Source organism: Narcine bancroftii, chromosome 1 (genome assembly GCF_036971445.1).
Source record: "Narcine bancroftii isolate sNarBan1 chromosome 1, sNarBan1.hap1, whole genome shotgun sequence".
NCBI classification, from domain to species: Eukaryota; Metazoa; Chordata; class Chondrichthyes; order Torpediniformes; family Narcinidae; genus Narcine; species Narcine bancroftii.
The window spans coordinates 107180882-107204296 of NC_091469.1; the positions used below are offsets into that span (position 1 = coordinate 107180882).

Here is a 23415-nt window from a genome sequence, read left to right on the forward strand (position 1 = left end):
GGTTGTGGGTGTTGTTGATTTTCCCCAATCATCTGAGAGCCAGGGATCAGTCAACTGTCATAGACCAGACCCTGCAAATTATCCAAAATATATTGGTAAACTAGTTATAGGTTAATTATCAAACCCATTCCCCACCCTTTTACCTGGGAATGACCCCATTTCTTGCAACTCTTGAAGAATGGCTTTGGCCTGAAACGTAATCTACCTACTGCCTTCCACAGATGCCGCCCGGCCCACTAAGTTCCTCCAGCATTGTGAGTGCTACTCCAGTTTTCCAGTATCTGCAAATTCTCTAGTTTCCCTGAGTGCACAAGGTAAGTCTTTTCACAGTCTGCACGTCCCATCCTTCACAACGTACTGGAGGTGTAGGTTAATTGGGTATAATTGGGCGGACTCAGGATTTTAATTAAAACCACTGTCTTCTCCTTTAACAAGCCACTTAAAGCTGGTATGGATCCGTTGGAAGTATGATTAAGCGGTATAACCCTGCAAAAGAGCACTCCCCGCTCTTCCTGGGTCCGCTCCAGTGGTAGTGGTACCGCTACAGCAGCTCAATCAGCGCGGCCATTTTTATTCACATACACACCACCCTCTGAAATCCTGTCCATCGCACCACCAATTTTGTGTCATCCCCAAATTTACAAATCACGTTAATTACATTGCCATTGAAATGATTATCACAGATGACAAACCATGATTCACATTTGATTTTGGAATGGCACTGAGAGTTAGAAAACCAAATGTTTGTTCAGCATCTCACCTTTTGTGGAGTCTTTCATGTGTATTGATCATTGGTTAACTAATGTTCAGATTAGATCCCTCTGTTTCTGATTTACAAAGTAATTGTTCAACTTGCAGAGGCTGAAGAATATGAGACAATGTATTACCAATGTATTCACTGATATCTTCAATATCTCACTCTAGCAGGGTGTTTCAAACAAAGATTCATCATACCTGCCCATGAACCTGCCTTAAAGAGTATCAACCAGTAGCACTTAGATCAATGGTGTAATGGTGAAAGGCTGATGCTGAAGCATATCAACTCCCGTCTGAGCAGTGATATGGATACATTCCAGTTCACCTATCATAGCAACAGATCTATGGTGGATGCCAACTCACTAGCTCTACACAAAGCTGTGGAACACCTGGTCAGTAATTCTCTTTCTCAACTACAGTTTTGCACTTAACACCATCACCCCCTCAAAACTGATCAGCAAACTCCAAGAAATGGGACTCAACATCCCACTGTGTAATTGGATCATGAATTTTCTAATCTCTAGGTGACAATCTTCCATCAGTACCTGAGCACCACAGGGCTGCAACTTTAACTCCCTGCTCTATTCACGTTAAACCTATAACTGTGTGGCTTGGTACGAGCCACAAATATGCCGACAATACCAAGGCAGTGGGTTGTATGAAGGAAGGGGATGAGTTAGTATACAGGATGGAGGTTGAAGACTTGGCTGAATGGTGCACCAACAACAACCTTGCATTCAATTTCAACAAAACTAAGGAGCTGATTGTTGACATCAGGAAAGGAAAGCCAGAGGTCTACAATTCATTGATTATTGAGGGATCAGAGGTGGAGAGGGTGGGCAAATTTAAGTTCTTGGGAGTCACTATCTCAGAGGATCTTTCCTGGACCCAACAAACTAATGACATCATGAAGAACACATCATCACCTCTACTTCCACAGGAGTTTGCAGAGGTTTGGTATGACATCAAAAACCCTGGCAAATTTCTACAGATGTGTGGTGGAAAGTGCATTGACTGGCTTCATCACAGTCTGGTATACACACACCTATACCTCTGAGTGTAAAGCCCTGCAAAAGGTAGTGGACACAACCCAAGACATTACAGGCAACACCACTATCAAGAACATCTCCAGGGAACACTGCCATCAGAGGGCAACAGCAATCATCAGATCTACACCATCCAGCACATCTCTATTCTTGCTGCTGCCATCAGGAAAGAGCTAGAGGTGCCACAAGACTCGCACCACCAGGTTCAGGGACAGCTGCTACCCCTCCACCATCAGACTCCTTAACGACAAACTCATTCAGGGACTAATTTAAGGACTCGTACATGTACACTTTATTGATTCTTTTTATTCTTTCTGTATTGCAGTCAGTTTGTTTACATTCACTATCTGTTTACAGTTCTTTACTTATTTACATGTATATGATGTGTACCTTTTTTTTGCACTACCAATAAGTGGTAATTCTGCCTTGCCCACAAGAAAAGATGTCATGTATGTACTCTCACAATAAATGTGAAATCTGACATGTCAGATTTCACGTTTATTGAAGAGATTTTATTATGTTTTGCTCCCAATCTGGTTGCAGTTGGTCCCTGTCACCAAGGACACCTGGGAAAGTTTGAAGACCCTTCCCCATGTGACAATCTGCATGTATGAATGATCTTTTCTGCAGTGGTGAGGAACATTTCAATGACCTATAGGCTGACCATGGAACATTGTGGACCACCCCCCCCCATCCCCCGCCATCCCTCCTCTGCTGACTGACAGCTTCACAATTCAGTGCTGTATGTTCTGAACACCAGACAGTGCATGGGTAACAAAGAGCAGGAATAATCGGTATGTTGAGATGATGGCGGAATATTAAAGTAAAGCTTCTAAGCATCCCCTTTCATCCCACCAGGTTCCTTTCTTGTTACCAAAAGGACAAATAGCCATAATTTTTGTGGTACAGTTGCTGTAAAGCTTCGGATAGAAGGTCAATCTACAGGACCATAGTAGCAGTAGAAAGGATCACTGAAGTTTCTCCCCTCACCCTACCCCAACACCCCCATCCCCTCCCCCCACCCCATCATTGTGATTTAACAAAAATTGTTAAGACAATAGACCAGGGGTGGCCAACCTGTTAATTTTTACATTTTTTATTTAGACATACAGCACAGTAACAGGCCATTTCAGCCTATGTGTCCAAAGCACCCAATTAACCTACACTCCTGGAACATACACATCACCTTCTTCACCGCTTGCTGAACCTGCTCGCTAGCTTTCAATGATTGGTGAACAAGTGTTCCCAGATCCCTTTGCATTACCCCACTCCCCAGGTTAACTCCATTTAAATTATATTCTGCTCTCTTGTTTCTGCCTCCAAAATGGACAATCTCGCATTTACTCACATTGAACTTCATCTGCTATTTCTCCGCCCACTCCCCTAAACTGTCCAAGTCCCCCTGCAATTTCCCGACATCCTCCTCGCACTTCACACTAACACCCAGTTTAGTGTCATCTGTGAATTTGCATATGTTGTTATTAATCCCCTCATCCAAATCATTTACCTAAATGATAAACAACTGAGGACCCAACACCAATCCCTGCGGGACCCCACTCGTCACATTCTGCCATCCAGAAAATGACCCGCTTATCCCAACCCTTTGTTTCCTATTTCTCAACCAACTATCTATCCATAACAGTACCCTACCCCCGATACCATGCTCCTTGATTTTGCTAACTAGCCTCCTGTGTGGGACCTTATCAAAGGCTTTCTGGAAATCTAAGTACACCACATCCACTGGCTCTCCCGAGTCCATCCTCCTTGTTACGTCCTCATAAAATTCCAGGAGATTAATCAAGCAAGATTTTCCTTTAAGGAACCCATGCTGACCAGTACTGATACTATTATTCCTTCCTCAGTCTTCTGCTATTTCTCCTTTAATGATGGATTCCAATATCTTCCCCACCACCGATGTCAGGCTGACCAGTCTATAATTTCCCGCATTCTCTCTCCCTCCCTTCTTAAAAACTGGTACAAGATCAGCCACTCTCCAGTCTGCAGGCACTTCCCCCAAATCTAAAGAACTTTGGAAAATGTCGACCAGTGCTTCCACAATTTCCAGAGCAACCTCTCTAAGCGCCCTGGGATGCAGCCCATCAGGCCCAGGGGACATACCAGGCCTCAGTTCTAACGATTTTCTCACAACCACCTGCTTCTGGATCTGAATATCCATCAAATTCTCTGTTTCCTTCGGTAAATTCACCAAGTCCCTAGATACTGCTTGATCCCTACTCCTTATCTCATCATAACCTATATCCTTCTTGGTGAAAACAGGTTCAAAGTATTTGTTAAATTCCTCAGCCATCTCCATGTTCCCCTTTGATAATTTCACCTTTCTCCATTTTTAAGGGCCCAATTTTGGCCCTAACCAATTTCTTCCTTTTTACATAACTGAAGAAACTTTTGCTATCCAATTTTATATTACTTTCCAATTTACTCGTACATCATTTTCCCCTCTCGAATGACTTTCTTAGTTTCTCTCTGTTGATTTTCAAAGGCTTCCCAATCCTCTAACATCCCACTCTGCTTTGCCATCTTATACTTATTTCTTTTGGACCTGATGCTGCTCTTGATCTCCTTTGTCAACCACAGCTGCCATTTGCTCTTCTTAGAGTCGTTCCTCCCCCTTGGAATGAATCTATTTTGAATCCTGTGAAAAATGTCAAGAAATATCTGCCATTTTTGTCCAGTTGTCCTCCCAGCTAGAATGTCCTTCCATCTTATTTTGGCTAGCTCCTCCCTCATAGCTGTATAATCACCCTTATTCAGCTGTCACACTAATGTTTCTGATTTCCTTTTCTTCTCCTTTTCCATTTTCAGATTAAAAGTAATCATACTATGGTCACTATTACCTAATGGCACCTCTACCTCAAGGTCCCTTATTAACTCCACATCATTGCACAGTAGCAAATCCAGAATCGACTTCCCCCTGGTAGGTTCCATCACAAGCTGCTCCAAGAATGTATCTCGGAGACATTCTATAAACTCACTCTCTAGTTTTCTCACACCTTACTTGATTTTCCCAGTTCTCTTGTTTCAAGAGAACTCACAAAATCTGTGAGGACTCCTACCACCGTGCACAGAATATCTTTCAGCTATTCCCGTTGGGAAAGAGACCCAGGAGTATTAGAGCCAGAAGCAAAAAGCTGAGGAACAGCTTCTTCCAACGGGAGGCAAGACTGCTGAATGAACTGCTAAACCAACTCCCCTGACTCTACTATTTAGTTATAATATTTATTTTTAATATATGTGTAAGAGACATGTACAGTATATAAGTTCTGTATATATGTATCACTCTCTGTATGTATGTTATGTCTAGTTGTGTGTTTACATGTTTTGCACCAAAGACTGGAGAATTTTGTTTCATACAATGGGATGACAAATGAACTTGAACTTGATTTAATAGTTCATCCAAAAGGCAACAAAGTTAGATTACTTTCTCAGCACAGAGCCAAATTTAGACATTCAGCATGGTCACAAGCCCTTTTGGCCCACGAGCCCATGCTTCCCAATTGACCTCCAATCTAGGTACATTTTTGAAGGGTGGGAGGAAACCGGAAGCCATGGGGAAATCCCACACAGACACGGGGAGAATGTATTAGTGCCTTATAGACAGCGCTGGTTTTTAACCCCGGTCCTGATCGTTGGTACTATAATAGTGTTACGCTAACCATGTCGCCCCCAAAGTATCAGGTGTAATCTGCTTCAAAGGGTTCTGCTGTGTCATCTCGGGTCTCCCACATGTTCCAGCGTGTTAACTGGGCTCCTGAAAATTGACGTCAGTGTCAGTGGGAGGTAGGAGTATAAGGGAGAGCTCATATTTATCTTCAGGCAGGGGTTGGGGGGAGTGGTGGTGAAGACTGTGTGGCTGGGGTATGAAGGGGTCTGAATATATTGGTTGCTTGTCCAAGGCAGTGGAAAGTTTAGACTGAGTAGATGGAGAGGAGGGGTGTTTGAGATGGAGGGGAGGGGGTATGTGATGGAGGGAGTGTGTGTTGGAGGAGAGGGGTGTGTGTGTGGTGGAGGGGCGATGGAGGGAGGCATGTTGTGGAATGGAGGAGAGTGAGTGATGGAGGGGAGGGGGTGTGTGATGGAAGGGAGTGGGTGTATGATGGAGAGGAAGAATGTATGTGATGGAGAGGATGGGCATGTGCAATCGAGGAAAGAGACGATTTTGATGGAGGGAAAGTGTTGTGTGATAAGAGTTAATGGAGGCTAAGAGGTATGGAGTCGATATAGGGGACAGGCTCCCCTTCAGTGGCCTAGATGCCGAGCAGAGAGTGAACACCCCTGACCCAGAAGTTCATGAACTGCTTGTATGACCTGTTCAAGAGGGTACTGTCCTGACACCAACTAGGGCTAGTGAGAGGACAGGAAGTACTGAATGCATGCAGATGGGGAGCTGAGGCTAAAGTCTTGGAGTATGGCATTGAATTGATGGATGTGTAATGGAGAGTTGGCTGCAAGTAATAAAGTGGGAACCTACACACACTTGATGGATTGAATGGCTTCCTTCTGCACCACCAGAAGCTATCAGCTGGGAAGATAGGAGCTGTCCTCTGGGCAGAGGGAACCCACGAGCCACAGAATTAGATCTGAAGTGTGAAAATGTCCAGAGCTACCATCAAAACCTGAAGCTGCTGAAGGTGAGATTCGAAGCAGATCTAAGCTGGCTTCTCTTGCAGCCAGAGAGATTGCTGGATGCACAGACAGATGTTCCAAAGGCTGAAGGGTTTTGATAAGGGGAAGGAGACTAGAAAACACAGATTTATGGTGAAGTGGGATATGAACACAAACAATGTATGAAACATTAAAGTCTATAGATGCCGTGATTATGATTAAAACACAGAAATGTTGGAGGAAGTCAGTAGGTCTTGCAGTATCCATAAGAAGGAAAGATATATTATCGATGATTTGGGCCTGAGCCTGGTGAAAATGAAAGAATAGGAGGTGGAGGTGTAAAACCAATGGACAACAGGTGTTAATTGGATATGATAAGATGAGAGGAGAGAGGAAAGGTGGGACTTGATAGAGATGGGGGGAACTGTTTTTGGCTCTATGAAATGAGAGAGGGTAAAGGAAGAGAGAAAGAGAAAGGGGGGGGGGCAAACTAGAGAAAATGAGACATTGGGAAATATGGGGGCCTAATGGAAACAGGAGAAGTTGATATTAATGCTATCCGGTTGGAGGGTGTCCACATGGAATATGAGGTGTTGTTCCTCTAATTTGGAGATGGTCTCAGTCTGGCAGTGCATTAAACCATGAACAGACATGTCGGCAAGGGAATGGGGCAGGGAATTGAGATGTGTTGCCACAGGGAGATCACTATTGCGGTGGAGAGAGCTGAGGTGTTCAACAAAGCAATTTCCCAGACTGCATCCAGTCTCACCGATATAGAAGAAGCCACAATGGGAGCACCAGATGCAGTGGATAACCCTGTAGATTCACAAGTGAAGTGAATCAATGCGGACAAGACAGGGATACATTCCTTGGTTTAAAAAAAAGCAATGCTGGAGAAACTCAGCAGGTCAAACTGTAATTTATATCACAAGGATAAAAGATATTCTGTATAACCAATGTTTTGGGCTTGAGACCTTTATCAATGTATCTTTAATATCAAAATGTTGGTGATGTATTTTTGCTACATAAAGTACACTGTTTGACTTGCTGAATTTCTCCAGCATTGTGTTTTTACTTGAACCACAGTGTCTGCAGACTTCTGTGTTTTATCAAGGATACATTTCTTTATGCTTTGCGTCGTGCCACTTTCAGAAAGGGTGGAGGAGACCAAATTCAGTGTTCAATATGAAACAGAATATATACTTCAAGTCAAAAACACAGAGGGCTTTGACAACAGTAATGGCATGAGGTGAATTGGTCAATTCCTTCAAGGTCACAATTGTAAAGTAGGCTCTTTCCATGCTACATCATTCCATGATTCGTACATATTGCTCTATTATTTCTCAATTCTAATTCAGAGATCCATTTTTGAATCCTTTCTGTTTAACTGAAGTCAAGACTGCACCATTGTCTGACGATAACCTTAAGGACATCCCATCTCAACTTTTATCTTGCATACCTTATGCAATTCAATGTTTTGATCAATTTCTTCACTTGATTTGTTACTGTTAATATTTTGCTTTACAAACACATTAATTACTTCAGCATCAGTGAGAAAACACTAAATTTGCATTTTTTTCTGTCTCTTCCTCTTTCGATTTCTTTGGGCTTTGCAGAATTAATTACTGTAAATGTGGACATACTCCCTTTCAACCAACACTTAACCCATCAGGTGGACTCTGTACATGCCAGCTGTACAAAATCCAGGAAGATTTTTTACCTTGAAGAAATATTTTAAAAATGGAAAAGACATCAAGACTTCTGCATTGCTGGAACTGATAGTTTTGTTATCTTAGCAATTATTGAAATGGTATTACAGTAGCAGCAACTCAAGCTTGAGTCTGGTATTGTCTGTTCAGAATTTGTACGTTCTCCCTTTGTCTCTGCATGGGTTTCCTCCGGGTGCCCTGGTCTTCTCCCACTCATTCAGTTTGGAGGTTCATGGTTGGTAGAATGATTGGTTCCAATTGGGGAGTATGGGCTTCATTGTCCGGAATGTTTGTAAATAAAATTTTAAAATTCAGCAATCCAGACAACAAAGAGTGCAGGCTTAGGACACCAGAATAGGAGAACAACTCTGTCCGGTGAGGAGGAGAAGCCTGGAAGAGGACACTACAGGGGAAGAGATCACGGCAATAAGACCAACGAGGTGTTCGAGGGCTGAAAGCCTTACCCCAGGTTGTGGGCTGCTGGAGACCAGCTTCGGGACCAGGATCTGTGAGGGTGCTGATGGCAAGCAGGGCTCCCAAGGGACATTAAGGGCTGACGGCTTCCTGATTGTTTTGGGGTATTGGGAACCATGGGCCGAGAAGGGTGATTTGGACGCCTGGAGCTCAGATTTTCTGCTGGAACTGGCAGGAGGTCACTAGGCTATGGAGGTCATGGGGACGCAGGAGATGGCGACATTGGAGGAGGTGGCAGGATCCTCAGACACTCGCCATCTTCCTGTTGCTTTTCTTTCTCATCTTGACAGGGGCACTGGACCACTGGATCTCTGAATGTGTCTTTACAGAGCAAACAAAAGTAAACAATATTTGTGTATTTTGATGATAAAGGAAACTTGAATCTTAAAAGACAACATGCTATTTCCTGCTGCCGAACCATTTTTTAATCCAGTTTGCACAATGGTAACATTGTGATAGAGGGAATGTTGATTCTAGATACCTTGCCCAAATTGCAGGATGGTGTTGGAGAGGGTTAGTATCTTCAAGCCCCTGGGGGGGGGGGGTGTGGAGGGGGGACTTCTCCTGGAGCCAGCATGTGTGAAGAAGGCACATCAATGGCTCTACTTTTTTAGATGCCTGAGGAGATTTAGCACATCATTGGATACTCTTTCAAACATCTACAGGTGCACTGTAGAAAGTATACTCACAGCCTGGTTCAGTAACTCAACTACCCAGGAATGCAGAAGCCTGCAGAAAATGGCCGACTTAGCCAGGTCCATCACAGCACCAACCTCCTATCCATTAAAGGCATCAACTGTACGTGAGAAGGCAGTGAACATCATAAAGGACCCCCATCACCCTGGTCTACTATTGGGCAGAAGATACAGAACCCTGAAGACCAGCATCAAGAACAGTTTTTATTCAATGAGTTTTAGGGCCTTTAACCTCCCCATACAACTCTAACCCTAATCATAAAGAACCCAGGACCACCACAAGATCTTTCTGGTCCATAAGTGGTGAGATGTGTTGCCAGCAGCAGAACAGGGAAACCTACACCTCTTGAGATACTCACATTCAGTCAAAAGAAAACAATACAAAACATTGCTGGGCCTGACACTACTTTCAAGCTCTGAACGGAAAGCCCTCCAAAAGGCCGTGAACACGGGCAAAACCCTTCCCATTATGGAGAACATCTACAGGGAATGCTACCATCAGAGAGCAGCAGCGATCATGAAGATCCAGGCCACCTAGCACACGCTCTGTTCTCGTTGCTACCATCAGAAAAGAGGATGAGATGACACAAGACTCGCACTACCAGGTTCACAAACAGCTGTTACCCCCGCCTCCACCAGAGTTGTCAACAATGAATTCAATCTGGGACTCATTTAAGGTCTCTTACTTGTGTACTTTATTGATTTTTTAAAATTCTCTCTGTATTGCAGCTGGTTTGTTTACATTCAGTATCTGATTACAGTTCTTTATTGGTTTACGTGTATACACTGTCTACATTTTTTTGACACTACCATTAGGTGGTAATTTTTACTCCCCCACTGAAAAAAGAGTCTCAGAATTATATGTGATGTTCTCTGACAATAAATCTGAAATCTGAATCCTGTTTAAAGAATTTTAGCTTTCCCCACTGAGGATAATGTAACAGACCCCAAGCAAGCTCCTTAATAGCAATTCTGGATCTGAAAAACTTTCAAGCCATTCAATTGTACTGAGTAGAGTCAAAAAGGTACCCACTAACATCAACAATGTACCCAGCAAAGTCAACAAAATAGTTTATTCAGTAATTACATGAAAACATATAAATAAAATATCATCAGATTTCAGTTGCACATGCATTAAAATGTCAAATAATAACGTGGTCATCAGCATCCAGAACACATTCAAGCCCCTGTGGTGCCCACTGGCCATAGAAATCCCCCATTGTACTTGTGGACGTTACATGCTCCTTCTCTCAAGACACACTGGTGCAGACAGAACCCCGGAAGATGGGCAGGCAGCCAGCCCAGGCTGAACCCTCGAGAGGCCAGGAGAAAACCAACCAGGAGAATCCCGAGTGCGAGTGGCTGAAGATCAGATCCAGGTCCATCAGGGGCTTGGCACCCCACCCATTGAAGATATCTATGTGAGGAGCTGCTGGATACAGTCTCACGAGCACCAGGTAGTTGAGAGGATAGTGAGGGCAAGGGGGCCTTCCGGACAGCCCTGGTCTCTGAAGGCACTGTGCCAGAGGTTTGGATCTGGACTCAGGTCGCCGAAGGTTTGAACTGAACTGAAGTCCGCGCAGCTGCAGAGGCTGCGGGAGCACTGGAGGTGAATCCACGGACACTCAGTGACTCTGGGGGGGACTCTCTTTTGCTTCCATTCCTCTGACCATAAGTGGTGTCAGGCAATTCTAATGGCGAATCTTTTATCTGCCTTATGGCAGACTAAAATGAATTTCGTGTAATACAGGTATTACATTTCTGTTTTATTACATGGCAATAAATAATATCTGATCTGATCTGATTAAGGGCCCCTATCACACTAGTCACAACCTCTAGGTTCAAAAATGTTTTTTTCCTAATCATTATCACAAGCCCTAATCAGAAACTACTTTAACACCACAATGAGACATGTCTGAACCAATGAAAGGCTCTCACTGAAATCTACCAAATACCTGAATGCATACATAGTGACGATGGAACACTGAATGGATTTCCTTCACCACTTCACTTGGTAGTCAGACAATGGAGTCAAGATCACCTTTCCAGAATCCTGATGTGTGGAAACTTCTCATGAAAATGAGCAGTCACAACAATGTCATTCTTCCACTGAAGAAATGCTTTAGAAAACACAATATTTTACTTAATTTATCAAAGGTAGACTTGGGTCATATTGATCTCAGAACTAGTGCATCAATTCTAGCTGCTCCAGAATTTGTTCAGGCAACCTTACATTCCAGGGAGCTGCAATCCCTGAAAATAGTCTGCATCACAATTTTCCACAGTTAAAACTGCATCGTCTACACACGTGTCAAGAAATCCTAGCTGAAGGGAAATTATATATTTATTTATATTCTCTTACATAAATTCCATGAATATAAATTATTTTGTCCCAGGGCAACAATAGCAAATTCCAGAGGACATTTGTTTAAGGTGAGTGGAGGTAAGTTTTGGGGAGCTGTCAGCGGTAATTCTTTTTACACAGAGAGTGGTGGGTGTCTCTTATGCATTGCTGGGGGTTTGGTGGTGAAGACTTGCACAATAGGGACATTTAAAATAGTCTTAGGTAAGAAAAAATAGAGTGTTATGGATATGAAATAGGGAAAGATTAGATTGTTCTGGCATATGTTTCCTTAGATGGCACAACATTGTGGGCTGAAGGGCCTGTACCTTGCTGTAATGTCCTACGTTCTATGTCCGATATTATGTTTTCCCAATTTTTGGGGGTGTGATGTGTCAATTAAGCGAGGGAGAGTTTCTGATCCTGAATTGTCATAATTCAGAATTGCCTGTGTTTTAAACACAATAAAGGAGAGAGGAAATGTGTGTCTTCCAACTTTCCAACTCAGCTCACAACCAGAGGGACGGTGCAAGCCCTGTAAGGCATTTAGTCTCAAAGGGATCCCTCCAGTAATCCCCTCTCCTCCCATTCTTGTTTCCAAAGGGACCACACTCTGCAACTCACTGGTCCTCTCATCCCTTCCTACCCACCCCCTGACACTTTCCCTGAAACCACTTGAGGTGCAGCATTTGTCCCTTCATCTCCTTCCTCAACTCCTCAATCCAGAGGCCTAAACAACCCTTGCAGATGAAGGCAAAGATTGACGTGCATCTCATTCAATCTAGTCTATTGCATTTGGTGCTCCCAATGCAACCTCTGTGACATTAGCTGACTGTTTTGCAGAGAACATGTCCTTTTCTTCCCACCCCCCACACTTATCCTCAGCTTCCTTCACTATGCAGAGGCCAAATGCTCATTGAAAGAACATAAAAAAGAGGATATTGTTTATTTCAGGAAGGAGAAGCCAAGGGACCACAGACCTGTCTACATTGATAGGATGGAGGTGGAGAGAACCTTCAGGTTTCTGGGAGTTCACATATCAAGGACCTCTCCTGGAACCAGTACATTGAGACACTGTGAAGAAAGTACACCAACACCTCTAGTTCCGAGGAGTGTAGGGAGATTTGGCATGTCATCAAATATTTTTCCAACTTCTACAGATGCACTGTGGAAAGTACTGTATACTGACTGATTTATTTCATCACAGCCTGGTTTGGTAAATCATTTACCCAGGGACACAGAAGGATGCAAAGGCACCAAACATCACAGGCTCTGACCTCCCATCCATTGAAGGGATCTATGTGAGGCTCTGCCTCACGGAGGTACCCAACTTCATGAAGAACCCCCATCACTGTGGTCACAACCTCTTCTCACTGCTACTTTTAGGCAGAAGGAACAGAACCCTGAAGACCAGCACCTCGAAATTCAAGAACAGTTTCTTTCTAACAGCTATCAAGCTCTTGGACCTCCCCTTGTTTCACTATTCAGGGACTGCTCCCACACCACAAAAGGACTGTCTGCACTATTGCAAGTCATCTTATTCCATTAAGATAACTTAATATTTATATTTATCCTGTATATTTATTGTCTAATTTACTATTATAGTTTTATTTACAAGTAACCCCTGTTCGGTTGCAGTAAGTAAGAATTTTGATACATATGCCCCTTGTACATGTGTCTGACAATAAATTCATTCTTATCATTATATAATCAGATTCCACTTGGGTAGTCTTCAACCCCATGGTGTGAACAATGAATTTCCTAATTTCAGGTACTTCACCCCAGTGTTCTCCTCCCACACATACTCACCTGTCCAATTTGGGTTCTTCTCCCTTTATTCACCTTTCCCATCCCTCCCCACTCCTAGTTCCATCTGCCAATCATCCCCCAACCTCCCCCCACCTCAATTTGGTTCCACCAATTACCTACCAGATTCTTTTCTACCCTCCACTACCTGATATTATGCCAACAATTTGACAGGTGTGGGTTAGAAATTGATACCTTTATATACTCCACATCGACCTGCACAAAGATGAGACCCTTTTGGTTGGAATGATCTAATATATTAACTAGAATTATGGGAATAGAGTTCCCGCTGGATCCGTAGCTGTATTTATTGGAAACCTAGAGGATGTCGGCAGAACATTAACTAAATTCCAAATTAAATTTGTAGATATTGCCCTGTCAATAGCAAAATAATGCAATGTGATCTCCTGTAAGTCCGACTCCTCCCTGTTCACCACTCGATAGACCATGGAGATGCACAACTGCGTTCCCATGGAGAAAATAACATATAATTTAAGAAATAAATATGATACCTTTGCCAAAATAAGGCAACCTTATCTAGGGCACTTTAGTACACAGCTATAACAACAGCCCACAGTTCAAAAAAGCTAACAAAATACATGAAAACAACAGTATGAAGCACCTCAAGGAGTGGAAGCAGATTAGAAAGTCTGGCCGGACGCTGAATTTTTCTTTTCTTTTTCTTTTTTCCATTTTTTGTTTGTTACTTTAATTGTTTTAGTTGTTTAATTTTCAAAGTTCTAGGGGAAGGGAAGGAAATTACAAGTAAGCTGGCATAGCGTTTGTATCTGAGCAGTGAATTTTACTAAAAGAAAGTGTAAATACGTTTCAAAGGCTTGTTACTTTTTCAGATGTGATACTATGTTTGCTTTGGAAAAAAATGAAAAATAAAATTAAAAAAAAAAACAATTTGAGAGACCAGATGCAGGATCTCGGCCAAAATGGCCCAGAGTGAAACATTCTTTTTCCTTTGGACAAGGTTACCTCAAAGTCTCCTCTTGGATTCCTATGAGCCTTGGGCATGACCTCCCTTCCCCAGATACTGGTTCACCGCTGATAACTTCCAGCATTCTGTTTGTTGTTGCAGATCCCAGCACCTGTAGTCTCTTTTGCCCTTGTGAAAGCAATTTAAAGTGACTCTTCATTTGTCAGCATACTCAAAGCTCTTCTGAACTTCCAAACCACTGCAGCTTGGTTGCAAATCAGCATCATTTGCAGTGATCTCCAGTACATCTTTGACCCAATAACCATTCCATTTAGTCACATACCACAGAACAAGTTCTTCAGCCCAACCAGTCCATTCTAACCTAGTTCCATTTGCCTGAATTTGGTCCATATCCTTTTGACCCAAGGATGTTTCTTTTCCTCTTATAAAATAACAATTTACCCTCAACTAATCTCTCCCTCTCTTCACAACATCACTCTTGTACATCCATTTCCTTTCTGCAAAATCAAAATGTAGCAAACCAGCACTCCTAACATGCATTTTGTTTTTAAACTTGTATTGAGTTTTTTGATTTCACTAAAAACACAGAAATGCTGGAGAAACTCAGCCGGTCTCATGGCATCCATAGGAGATGAAGATGTATTAATGACATTTCAGCCCTTCCTCAATGTATGTGTAAAAAAGCAGACAGGTGCCCGAATTAAAAAACTGGGAAGAAGGAAAGAAAGGGTGAGGGAGGAGAACAGACCGACCGACAAAGGGTGATAATTGGACAGCCTACAGGAATGTGAACTCTTATCCTGGTTGAATAACCTACAGGACTGAGCCTCCGATGTGAACTCTCACTCTGGCCCCGGCAGCCTACAGGCCTGAGCTCTCACCCACGCCCATCTCACCCTCCCCTCCCCCCCTGACAAATATCCATATCCAATTATCACCATTTGTGCTCCTCCCACGTTCTTTCTTTCATTTTCTCCAGCCTTTTAATTCAGATGCATGTCTGCTTTTTATTCATACCTTGAAGAAGGGCTCAGATCCGAAATGTCGGTTATATATCTTGACCTGTCAGAGATGCTGCGAGTCCGGCTGAGTTTCTCCAGCATTTCTGTTTTTTTTTAAACTACAATCACAGCATCTGCAGACTTTTGTGTTTCACATCTTGCCATTTTCACAGTGAATTTATTTTTGTTGGAATATTTGGTTTAAGTTTTAAGAAAATACAGAATATTGGAGTCAATGAATTATTTCTACTGAGATTGAAGACATTTATAATGAGTATTCTTGTTTATAAAATAAAACAGAATATAATTTGCCAATATTGTTTTGCATCATGATACAAATTTAGATATATAAATGATATTTAGTTTTTAAAAAGTTGCTGAATTTTTAAGTTAGTTGCTCATCAGGGTGTATCTGAGGTAAACAAGTTGGTTTTAAACAATTATCGTAAAACCCAGTGGAATAATTGAGTTGACTTCTTGCCCTGAGAAGCTGTTATGATTATACTGGACTCTATTTTATTTCAAAAAGGTTTGCTTCCTTAAAAATAATTGGGGATTATGATAGACAACTTCAGTCTAAACACAAAGATAATTTCAGATTTGTTGTATCACGTACAAATTTGGAGAAACATTAAATTAACCTTTATTGAATTTAGCATGTTTAATCGCACAATGATACTGACACATTCCGTTAGTTCAACTGACCTAAAAATGTTTTGCCGCTGATTTTCATTTGTACTCAGCATCTGATATCCCTTGTGTCAGAGTCCAACAATAGTTGGCCAGCGCTGAAGAATTCCAGTTGCCCTTCTCCAAGGTCCTAGTGAAACCTTTCACCGTGTTCATCACAAACTACACCAAGATCAGCAGGGAAGAAGTCCAAGTGTGAAAGCAGAAAATGAATTTTCAATGACATGTAGGCTTGAAGTAGACTTAAAATATGACAGGAAATCACAAAAATAGGTTATATCTAAAAGAAAGTACATGATAGGATATTTTTAAGGTGATTTTCATGGTCGGCAGCGCAAAATCCATAAAATACACCCAAAAGTGTTCAGGAGGAAAAATTTTTGTGGTTCAGTGTTAGGTTCTATTTGATGCACCTGTGGTTTCTCTAATTGACCTACTGCAGCTTACTAATGGCATTTGCAATTTCCTTTCTCATTACATCAAAACATCTGGAAGAGCATCTTCCAGTCCATCCTGCAATAGCACTTCAAGGCACAAATACAACTGGCCTTTGCAGCTATAAATGCACAGAACATTGACGAACAGCTGTCTTCTTCCCCAAGCAGCTGGTATGCAAACCATAAATCCAGATATCAGAAGTCTGGACCACCCAAGAATATGGATTTTTCAAAAACTCTCAAACTTTTTAAATTTAGGAGGCGCCACAGATGCTTAGCGGCAACAGGCGACCATGTTCGGTGACTTTATTTTTCTTTAAACCTGCTTGTTTTGATAAATGAAGCATGCTGTATTTGCTGATGAATATACTATCAAAATTTACCTGTTCATCTCTTCTTTACTCCTCCTTAAATTTGAATTTTAAAAGAATCCAAAATATCCAAAAATCCGGCAGTCCAGATTTTCAGCCTTCTACTGTACAAGTTGTAACATGGAATTTTCCACATATTGCTGTTATTTGTACAAGTTTAAACTCCACTCCAATTTCTCATTCATGAGATAAATACAAGCCAAAAATTTCATTGCAGATATTCCACAACTTCTTTTTCTCCTCCTCCAATGCAAGACTTGTGTTCCACACTATTGCAGAAGGCACCAGGCAGCTGACACTTATGTGATTGAACCATACTTACATTGTAAAGCATATCAGTCCATCCTTCCATGGTGATGCACTGGAAGACAGTGAGAACAGCAAAGAGAATGTTGTCAAAATTTGTAATGCCGAAGTTGGGCCCATTCCAGTATCCTTTACAAACCGTTCCATTTGGGCACAGACGTGAAGGAGACTTTGTTCCACATGGAAATTCTTCCACTGGCTCATCTGGAGAGAAGCAAATGCAAAACATTTCAGTTTGCAGTTAAATATTTTACTCTACAAAATAAGTTTAATAACATACGCCTCAAAGGTACATGAACCAGATTTGCTCCATCTTGTTTCTTGTCAATGCCAAGCTATGCCAGACTCCCCCATGACCCTGATGTTATCATGCACCTCCACCCATGATCCTGGGATCACCGTACACCTCCCCCAGTGACCATGGGGTTACTGTACACCTTCCCCATATGCCAGACTTCAGTTACCTGCTGAATCTTAATCCAACGTCACTTTTAGAGAGCAGGGGTTAAGGGTGATAGGTAAGATGTTTAGAGGCAAAATAATGGGGAAACTTTGTCATGCAGAGGGTGGTGAAAGTGTGGAATGAGCTGCCAGCTACAGTAGTAAAAAAAGTCAATTTTGACATTTGAGAAAAAATTTGAACAGGTATATGGATGGGAGGGGTATGGAGGGCTATGGTTAGAGTGTAGGACCCCCTAATAGTTTGGCTCAGGCTAGATGGCTGAAGAGCTTGTTTCTATGCTAAAAGCATTAAAAATACAAAAAGAAATGTTGGAGGAGCTCAGTAGATCTCACAACGTCCATAGGAGGTAAAGATATACAACCAATATTTCGGGCCTGAGCCCTTCAATCTGAGACCTGCTGAGTTCCTCCAGCATTTTTGTGTTTTTACTACAATCACAGCATCTGCAGACATTTGTGTTTCACCCTCTGTTTCTGTGTCGTAGAGTTCTATGGTTCACAGGTTCTAATCAGTCAAATGGGTGTGAACAAGGGTCCAGACTGCCTGCTCTCTTCTCCTCGACACAGCAAAGGAATCCACACTCCATTTGGCAAAACGAATACGACGAGCTTCCAGTCCTAGTGTTATAGGATATGTTAGAATAGCTATGGGTAAATATGTCTTTAAAAGCGATAGATTGTGGGGATTTAGCTTAGGTTACGCAGAGTAACACTTCACAAAAGACAACTCATTTAAAATGCAAGAGCTTTGCTGAAGTGAGTCATTGTGTCACCATTGACTTTGCAGAGACAATGGAAATCCCTTGGGAGGTGCAAATGGAACACAATGTTGATCATGTCTAGGCTCAGATACTGATAAGTTCTTTCAAAGATTGGGTTTGGAGCCCTGTAAGAAGTCATATGGTTTTTACAAGCAGAGAGAGGAATAAACAAATGGATGATTTCTCTTTTGAAAGAGAGAGAGGTCAGTTCTACAGTAGCAGTTGAGGCTGCAAAATGGCAATTTATCAGCTTGTTGAAAAACCCCATTTTGAAGGTGGGTTGTGAGTTCAGAGTTCAGCCTGTTTAAAACCCTGTTTAAAACAAGAGGAAATGGCTGGCTCGCGTATTTCTCCTGAAATAAGGGAAACAAGGGGAACTCAGTGGTGACCTGGAAGAAGAGGTTATCATTTGGAAAACCCAGAATAGGGAAAGTTTCTTCGGCAAGACACTGAAGTGACTGATTGGAGGAAATCAGTTTGTGTGTGTCCAACGGGCAACAAATTTCTCTTTAAAACCAACAAGAACCTTCCTGAGCAGTAACCATTTAACTTTAAGCACCAGAGCCTGGTGAAGATTCATAAATGTTAAATTCTGCACCCAGAATAAGAATTGCCTGATACTGATGAACTTGAAGAAGTGAAAAGTAAATGAATGGACAGTGAAACGGAGAACTTTCCTGGACATATACACATTACATACACGTGTGCTTAGAATTAGAAAGGGGTTAAGTTAAGTTAATAGTAATAAGTTAAAATTTCATCCTGTTATTATGTTTAAAGAAAATTAAAAACAACTTTTAAGTAACCATTGTCTTGGTGAATTTCTATTGTTCTAGGTTTTGGAATCCTCTGGGCTCATAACACCTAGCAACTCAGCCAGAGAGAGTCGGTGGCCTGAAGGACATCAGAATTCGGTGGCCAGATGCAGTAACGCCTCAGGCGATAAAAAGCAGCTCGTCCTCTGTGTGGATGGTCATAGGGTTGGTGACTTTAAAGCAAAATACTCTGGTGAACATTCATAAACAGAAATTCAGAAAGGACCCAAAGTAAGCAATTCCAGTCACCTATGTCAAGCAGAGCACCCTCTATCCTCAAGGACCCTGACCACACAGACCATGCCCTCTTCTCACTGCACCCATCAGGAATAGGGTACAGGAGCCTGAAGACGAACACCCAATGGCATAAAAAGAGCTTCTTCCCCTCTGCCATCAGATTTCTGAATGGACAGTGATGCACAGACACTACCTCACTTCCTCTTCTTTTGCATTAATTTATTTATTTTTAAGTAATTTACAGCAATTTTGCACCTGTAACGCTGCCACAGAACAATGAATTCCATGACAATAAATTTTGATTTTGGCAGAGAGCAAAACCTTCCATTTGAAGATTTCAATGTTCAGCTTCTGCATGGATGCATTTACAAAGCATTTTTAATGATAACAAGCTCATTGCTACACACATTACGAAGTGCAGATTCACTGAAATTCTTACTTGCTCAAGCTGAACAGGTACTTTGTTGAAGAAAAGACAATGACATACATAAACTGAACTAAAAAGGGACCACAAATGCAAAAGATAATAAACATTCACAGTTATCTGAGTGCAAGAAAAAAAATACTTCGCTATTGTGCGGATGCTTTGGGACTGAGCCCTTTGTCCTAATTAAAGTTTTGCGGGGACCAACAAGTACCGGTTCAGTGCCAATTTTGTGTCTGCTGTGAGGAAAAACTTTGTGAATTATTAAAGTTAACATTGAAGTGTATTGAAATAGAAGGTTTATTTGAAAAGCTAACAATAGCATTGATTAACAGCCATGACTAGATTTTAAAAGCATCGGTTAATCAAGAGTATAACATATAGCCAAAACCACAAGATATCTGTTTAAGGTGAGTGGAGGTATGTTTAAGTGAGATGTCAGAAGTATATTTTTACTTAGAGAGTAAACTGGAATGCATTGCAGGGTTGGTGGTGGAGGCTGGTACATTAGAACCACCTAAAAGATGTTTAGATAGGTGCATGGCTGTAAGAAAAAATAGAGGGTTATGGGCTGTAAGAGAGGGAAGGGTTCAGTAGATGTGGAGTAGATTAATTAGGTCAACATAACATTGTCATTCAAAGAGCCTAAAAGGTGCTGTAATGTTCTATGTACTGACAAACTAACTCAATGACTTGGCCAATGAAGGCAAGACACCAAATATTCTTCACTACCCTAACTATGGACCTAAACCACAAGCTCCCGCTCTATATGAACCTCCTCTCTGCCATTAAATTTATATGCCTGGCAAGAATTCAACCTTCAAAAGTGTATGAACTCACACTACAGCACCGAAACAAGCCCTTTCAGCCTTTCTAGTCAGTGCCAAACCATTTTTTTTAACAAGTCCCACCGGCCTGTACCCAAGCCATTGCCCTCCATACCTCTCCCATCCATGTATCTGTCCAAATTCTTCTTAAATGTTAAAATTGAGTCTGCATTCACCACTTAAGCTGGCAGCTCATTCTGCACTCCAACCACTCTCTGTGTCAAGTAGTTCCCCCTTATGTTCCCCCTAAACTTAAACTTTTCCCCTTAAGATATGTCCTCTGGTTTGTATCTCACCTACCCTCAGTGGAAAAAGCCTATTTACATTTGCTCTGTCTATCCCCCTTATAATACCTCTATCAAATCTCCCCTCATTCTTCTGCGCTACAGAGAATAAAGTTCTAATCTGTTTAACCTCTCCCTGTAACTCAGTTCCTGAAGTCCGGGCAACATCCTGGCAAATATTCTCTGCACTCTTTCCATGTCATTGATATCTTTCCAGTAGTTGGGTGACCAAAACTGCCCACAACACTCCAAATTTGGCCTCACAACTTTACCAGAACATCCCAACTCCTGTACTCAGTATCTTGATTTATGAAGGCCAATATGCCAAAAGCTCTTTACAACCCTATCCACCAGTGATGCCACTTTCAGAGAATTATATATCTGTATTCCCAGTGCCTTACCATTTACCGTGTATGTCCTTTCTTGGTTAGCCCTTCCAAATTGCAACACCTCATACTTGTCTGCATTAAATTCCATCAACCATTTTTCCAGAGGGTCCAGATCCCTCAGCAAGCTCTGAAAACCTTTCTCGTTGTCCACAACACCTCCAATCTTAGTGTCGTCTGCAAACTTGCTGATCCAATTTACCACATTATCATCTAGTTCATTGACATAGATGACAAACAACAATGATGAATTGATGAGGAGCAGCCCATCTTGAGGGTCATTATAATGTCAAAACCAGTGATGCAGCCTTCCCAATAAAAGTCCCGAAGGTGGTCGCCAAGAGAAGTTACAGAAGGTGGAAGAGTGCAAGGAGAGAGGACATCTCTAGATAAAGGAGGTGCAGTAGCAGTTGAGGCTGCAAAATGGCAAGTTGGCAGCTTGTTGAAAAACCCCATTTTGAAGGTGGGTTGTGAGTTCAGAGTTCAGCCTGTTTAAAACCCTGTTTAAAACAAGAGGAAATGGCTGGCTCGTCCAGTCTATGACTGACCCCTAATATGTCTCCAACCCTGACTTACGCAGAAAGTGATGGTGCTTGAGGCAAGTTAACTTTGTGAATTAGGAGCAATTGAGAGACCAACAGAATGAGGGAGATGGGGGCATCCTGCCTTTGGGAGGAGACACTCTGCTTAATCTAAGCACACATTTGGGACTGACTTTACCCATTGAAGGTTGGGATTTGAATGCAAAGCAATGGCGATGGCTGAAGATGGGAACTGCATCGGAAAGGACTCCCTTCACCATGGTGCTGGCTACAGTCCTGATCTTCACTGTTGTTGGAAACATCTTGGGCAATGTGCTGGTCATTATCTCGGTGCTGAGGAAGAGGAATCTGAGGAATCCCCGGTAAGGCAGAGGCAGCATTAGGAGCTTGGGAAAGTTGAGAGGTCTGACAGATTGCTGGATGTTTTCACACCTGTAAAGTCTTCATGGGGTGATGGAACATGTGAAGTCAGACTCCGCCAAATACTTGGGAGACTACTGCGTTAGATGTTAACTCAAAATGAAAGGGTGGTGGTGAGTGTCAGGTAAAGTCAATGTGCTGGTCATTATCTCGGCAATGTGCTGGTCATGTGCTGGTCATTATCTCGGTGCTGAGGAAGAGGAATCTGAGGAATCCCCAGTAAGGCAGAGGCGGCATTAGGAGCTTGGGAAAGTTGAGAGGTCTGACAGATTGCTGGATGTTTTCACACCTGTAAAGTCTTCATGGGGTGATGGAACATGTGAAGTCAGACTCCGCCAAATACTTGGGAGACTATTGCATTAGATGTTAACCCAAAATGAAAGGGTGGTGGTGAGTGTCAGGTAAAGTCAGTAATAAGTGAGTGAAATAGTAAAGTCTGTAGACGGTGAGATTGTCGTAAAAATAGAAAAGCTGAAGGAACTCAGCAGGTCCTTCGGAGGCAAAGATACTATATATAACCAACGTTTCGGTCCTGTGGCCTTCCTCAAGGTATGAGAAACAAGGTGTAAGAAATGGGAGAACCTGATTACATTATATATACAGTTTCTCTCATCTTGACAAGCACTTTGAGTATATAAACACTTGGTGCTTAGAGATGAGCAATGGTGGGGGGGTTTAAAAAGCACAAGTTTCCCAAGTCTGGATCAGTTATATTCTTGTAAAATCAACTGTGTTTACTTTAATGCCACTGGTTGATCGGGAAAGATATCGATTATTTTGTTGTCTGATGATTAATTAAAAAAATATCCTGAATGGATAACAATCTTTCATGGTGTTGTGAATGATTTACAGGAAGTGCAAATTACTTCAGTAAAATTGAAATTTAGAAATGCAATTGAGAATACCAAAATCAGCCAAAACGTCAGGGCCATCTAACAGTGCTTAACAGTGCAATTATTCCCCACGAGTTCATCTAACCTTACACGAGGTTACAGGATAGATTTTAACTAATAGATTGTGTCGCTCCAGGCATTTTGTAAATCTCACAATCTAAGC

At 42.0% G+C, this 23415-nt stretch overlaps 1 protein-coding gene across 1 annotated transcript in view; it reads right to left on the reverse strand.

The window, feature by feature from the left end:
• Window positions 1–23415, reverse strand: part of LOC138762259 (probable voltage-dependent N-type calcium channel subunit alpha-1B) — a 927445-nt gene that overhangs the window by 461126 nt on the left and 442904 nt on the right. Inside the window, exon 8 of the mRNA XM_069935943.1 lies at window positions 17218–17405. Coding sequence (XP_069792044.1) covers window positions 17218–17405 — 188 coding nt within the window. The remainder of the gene's footprint in view (window positions 1–17217; window positions 17406–23415) is intronic.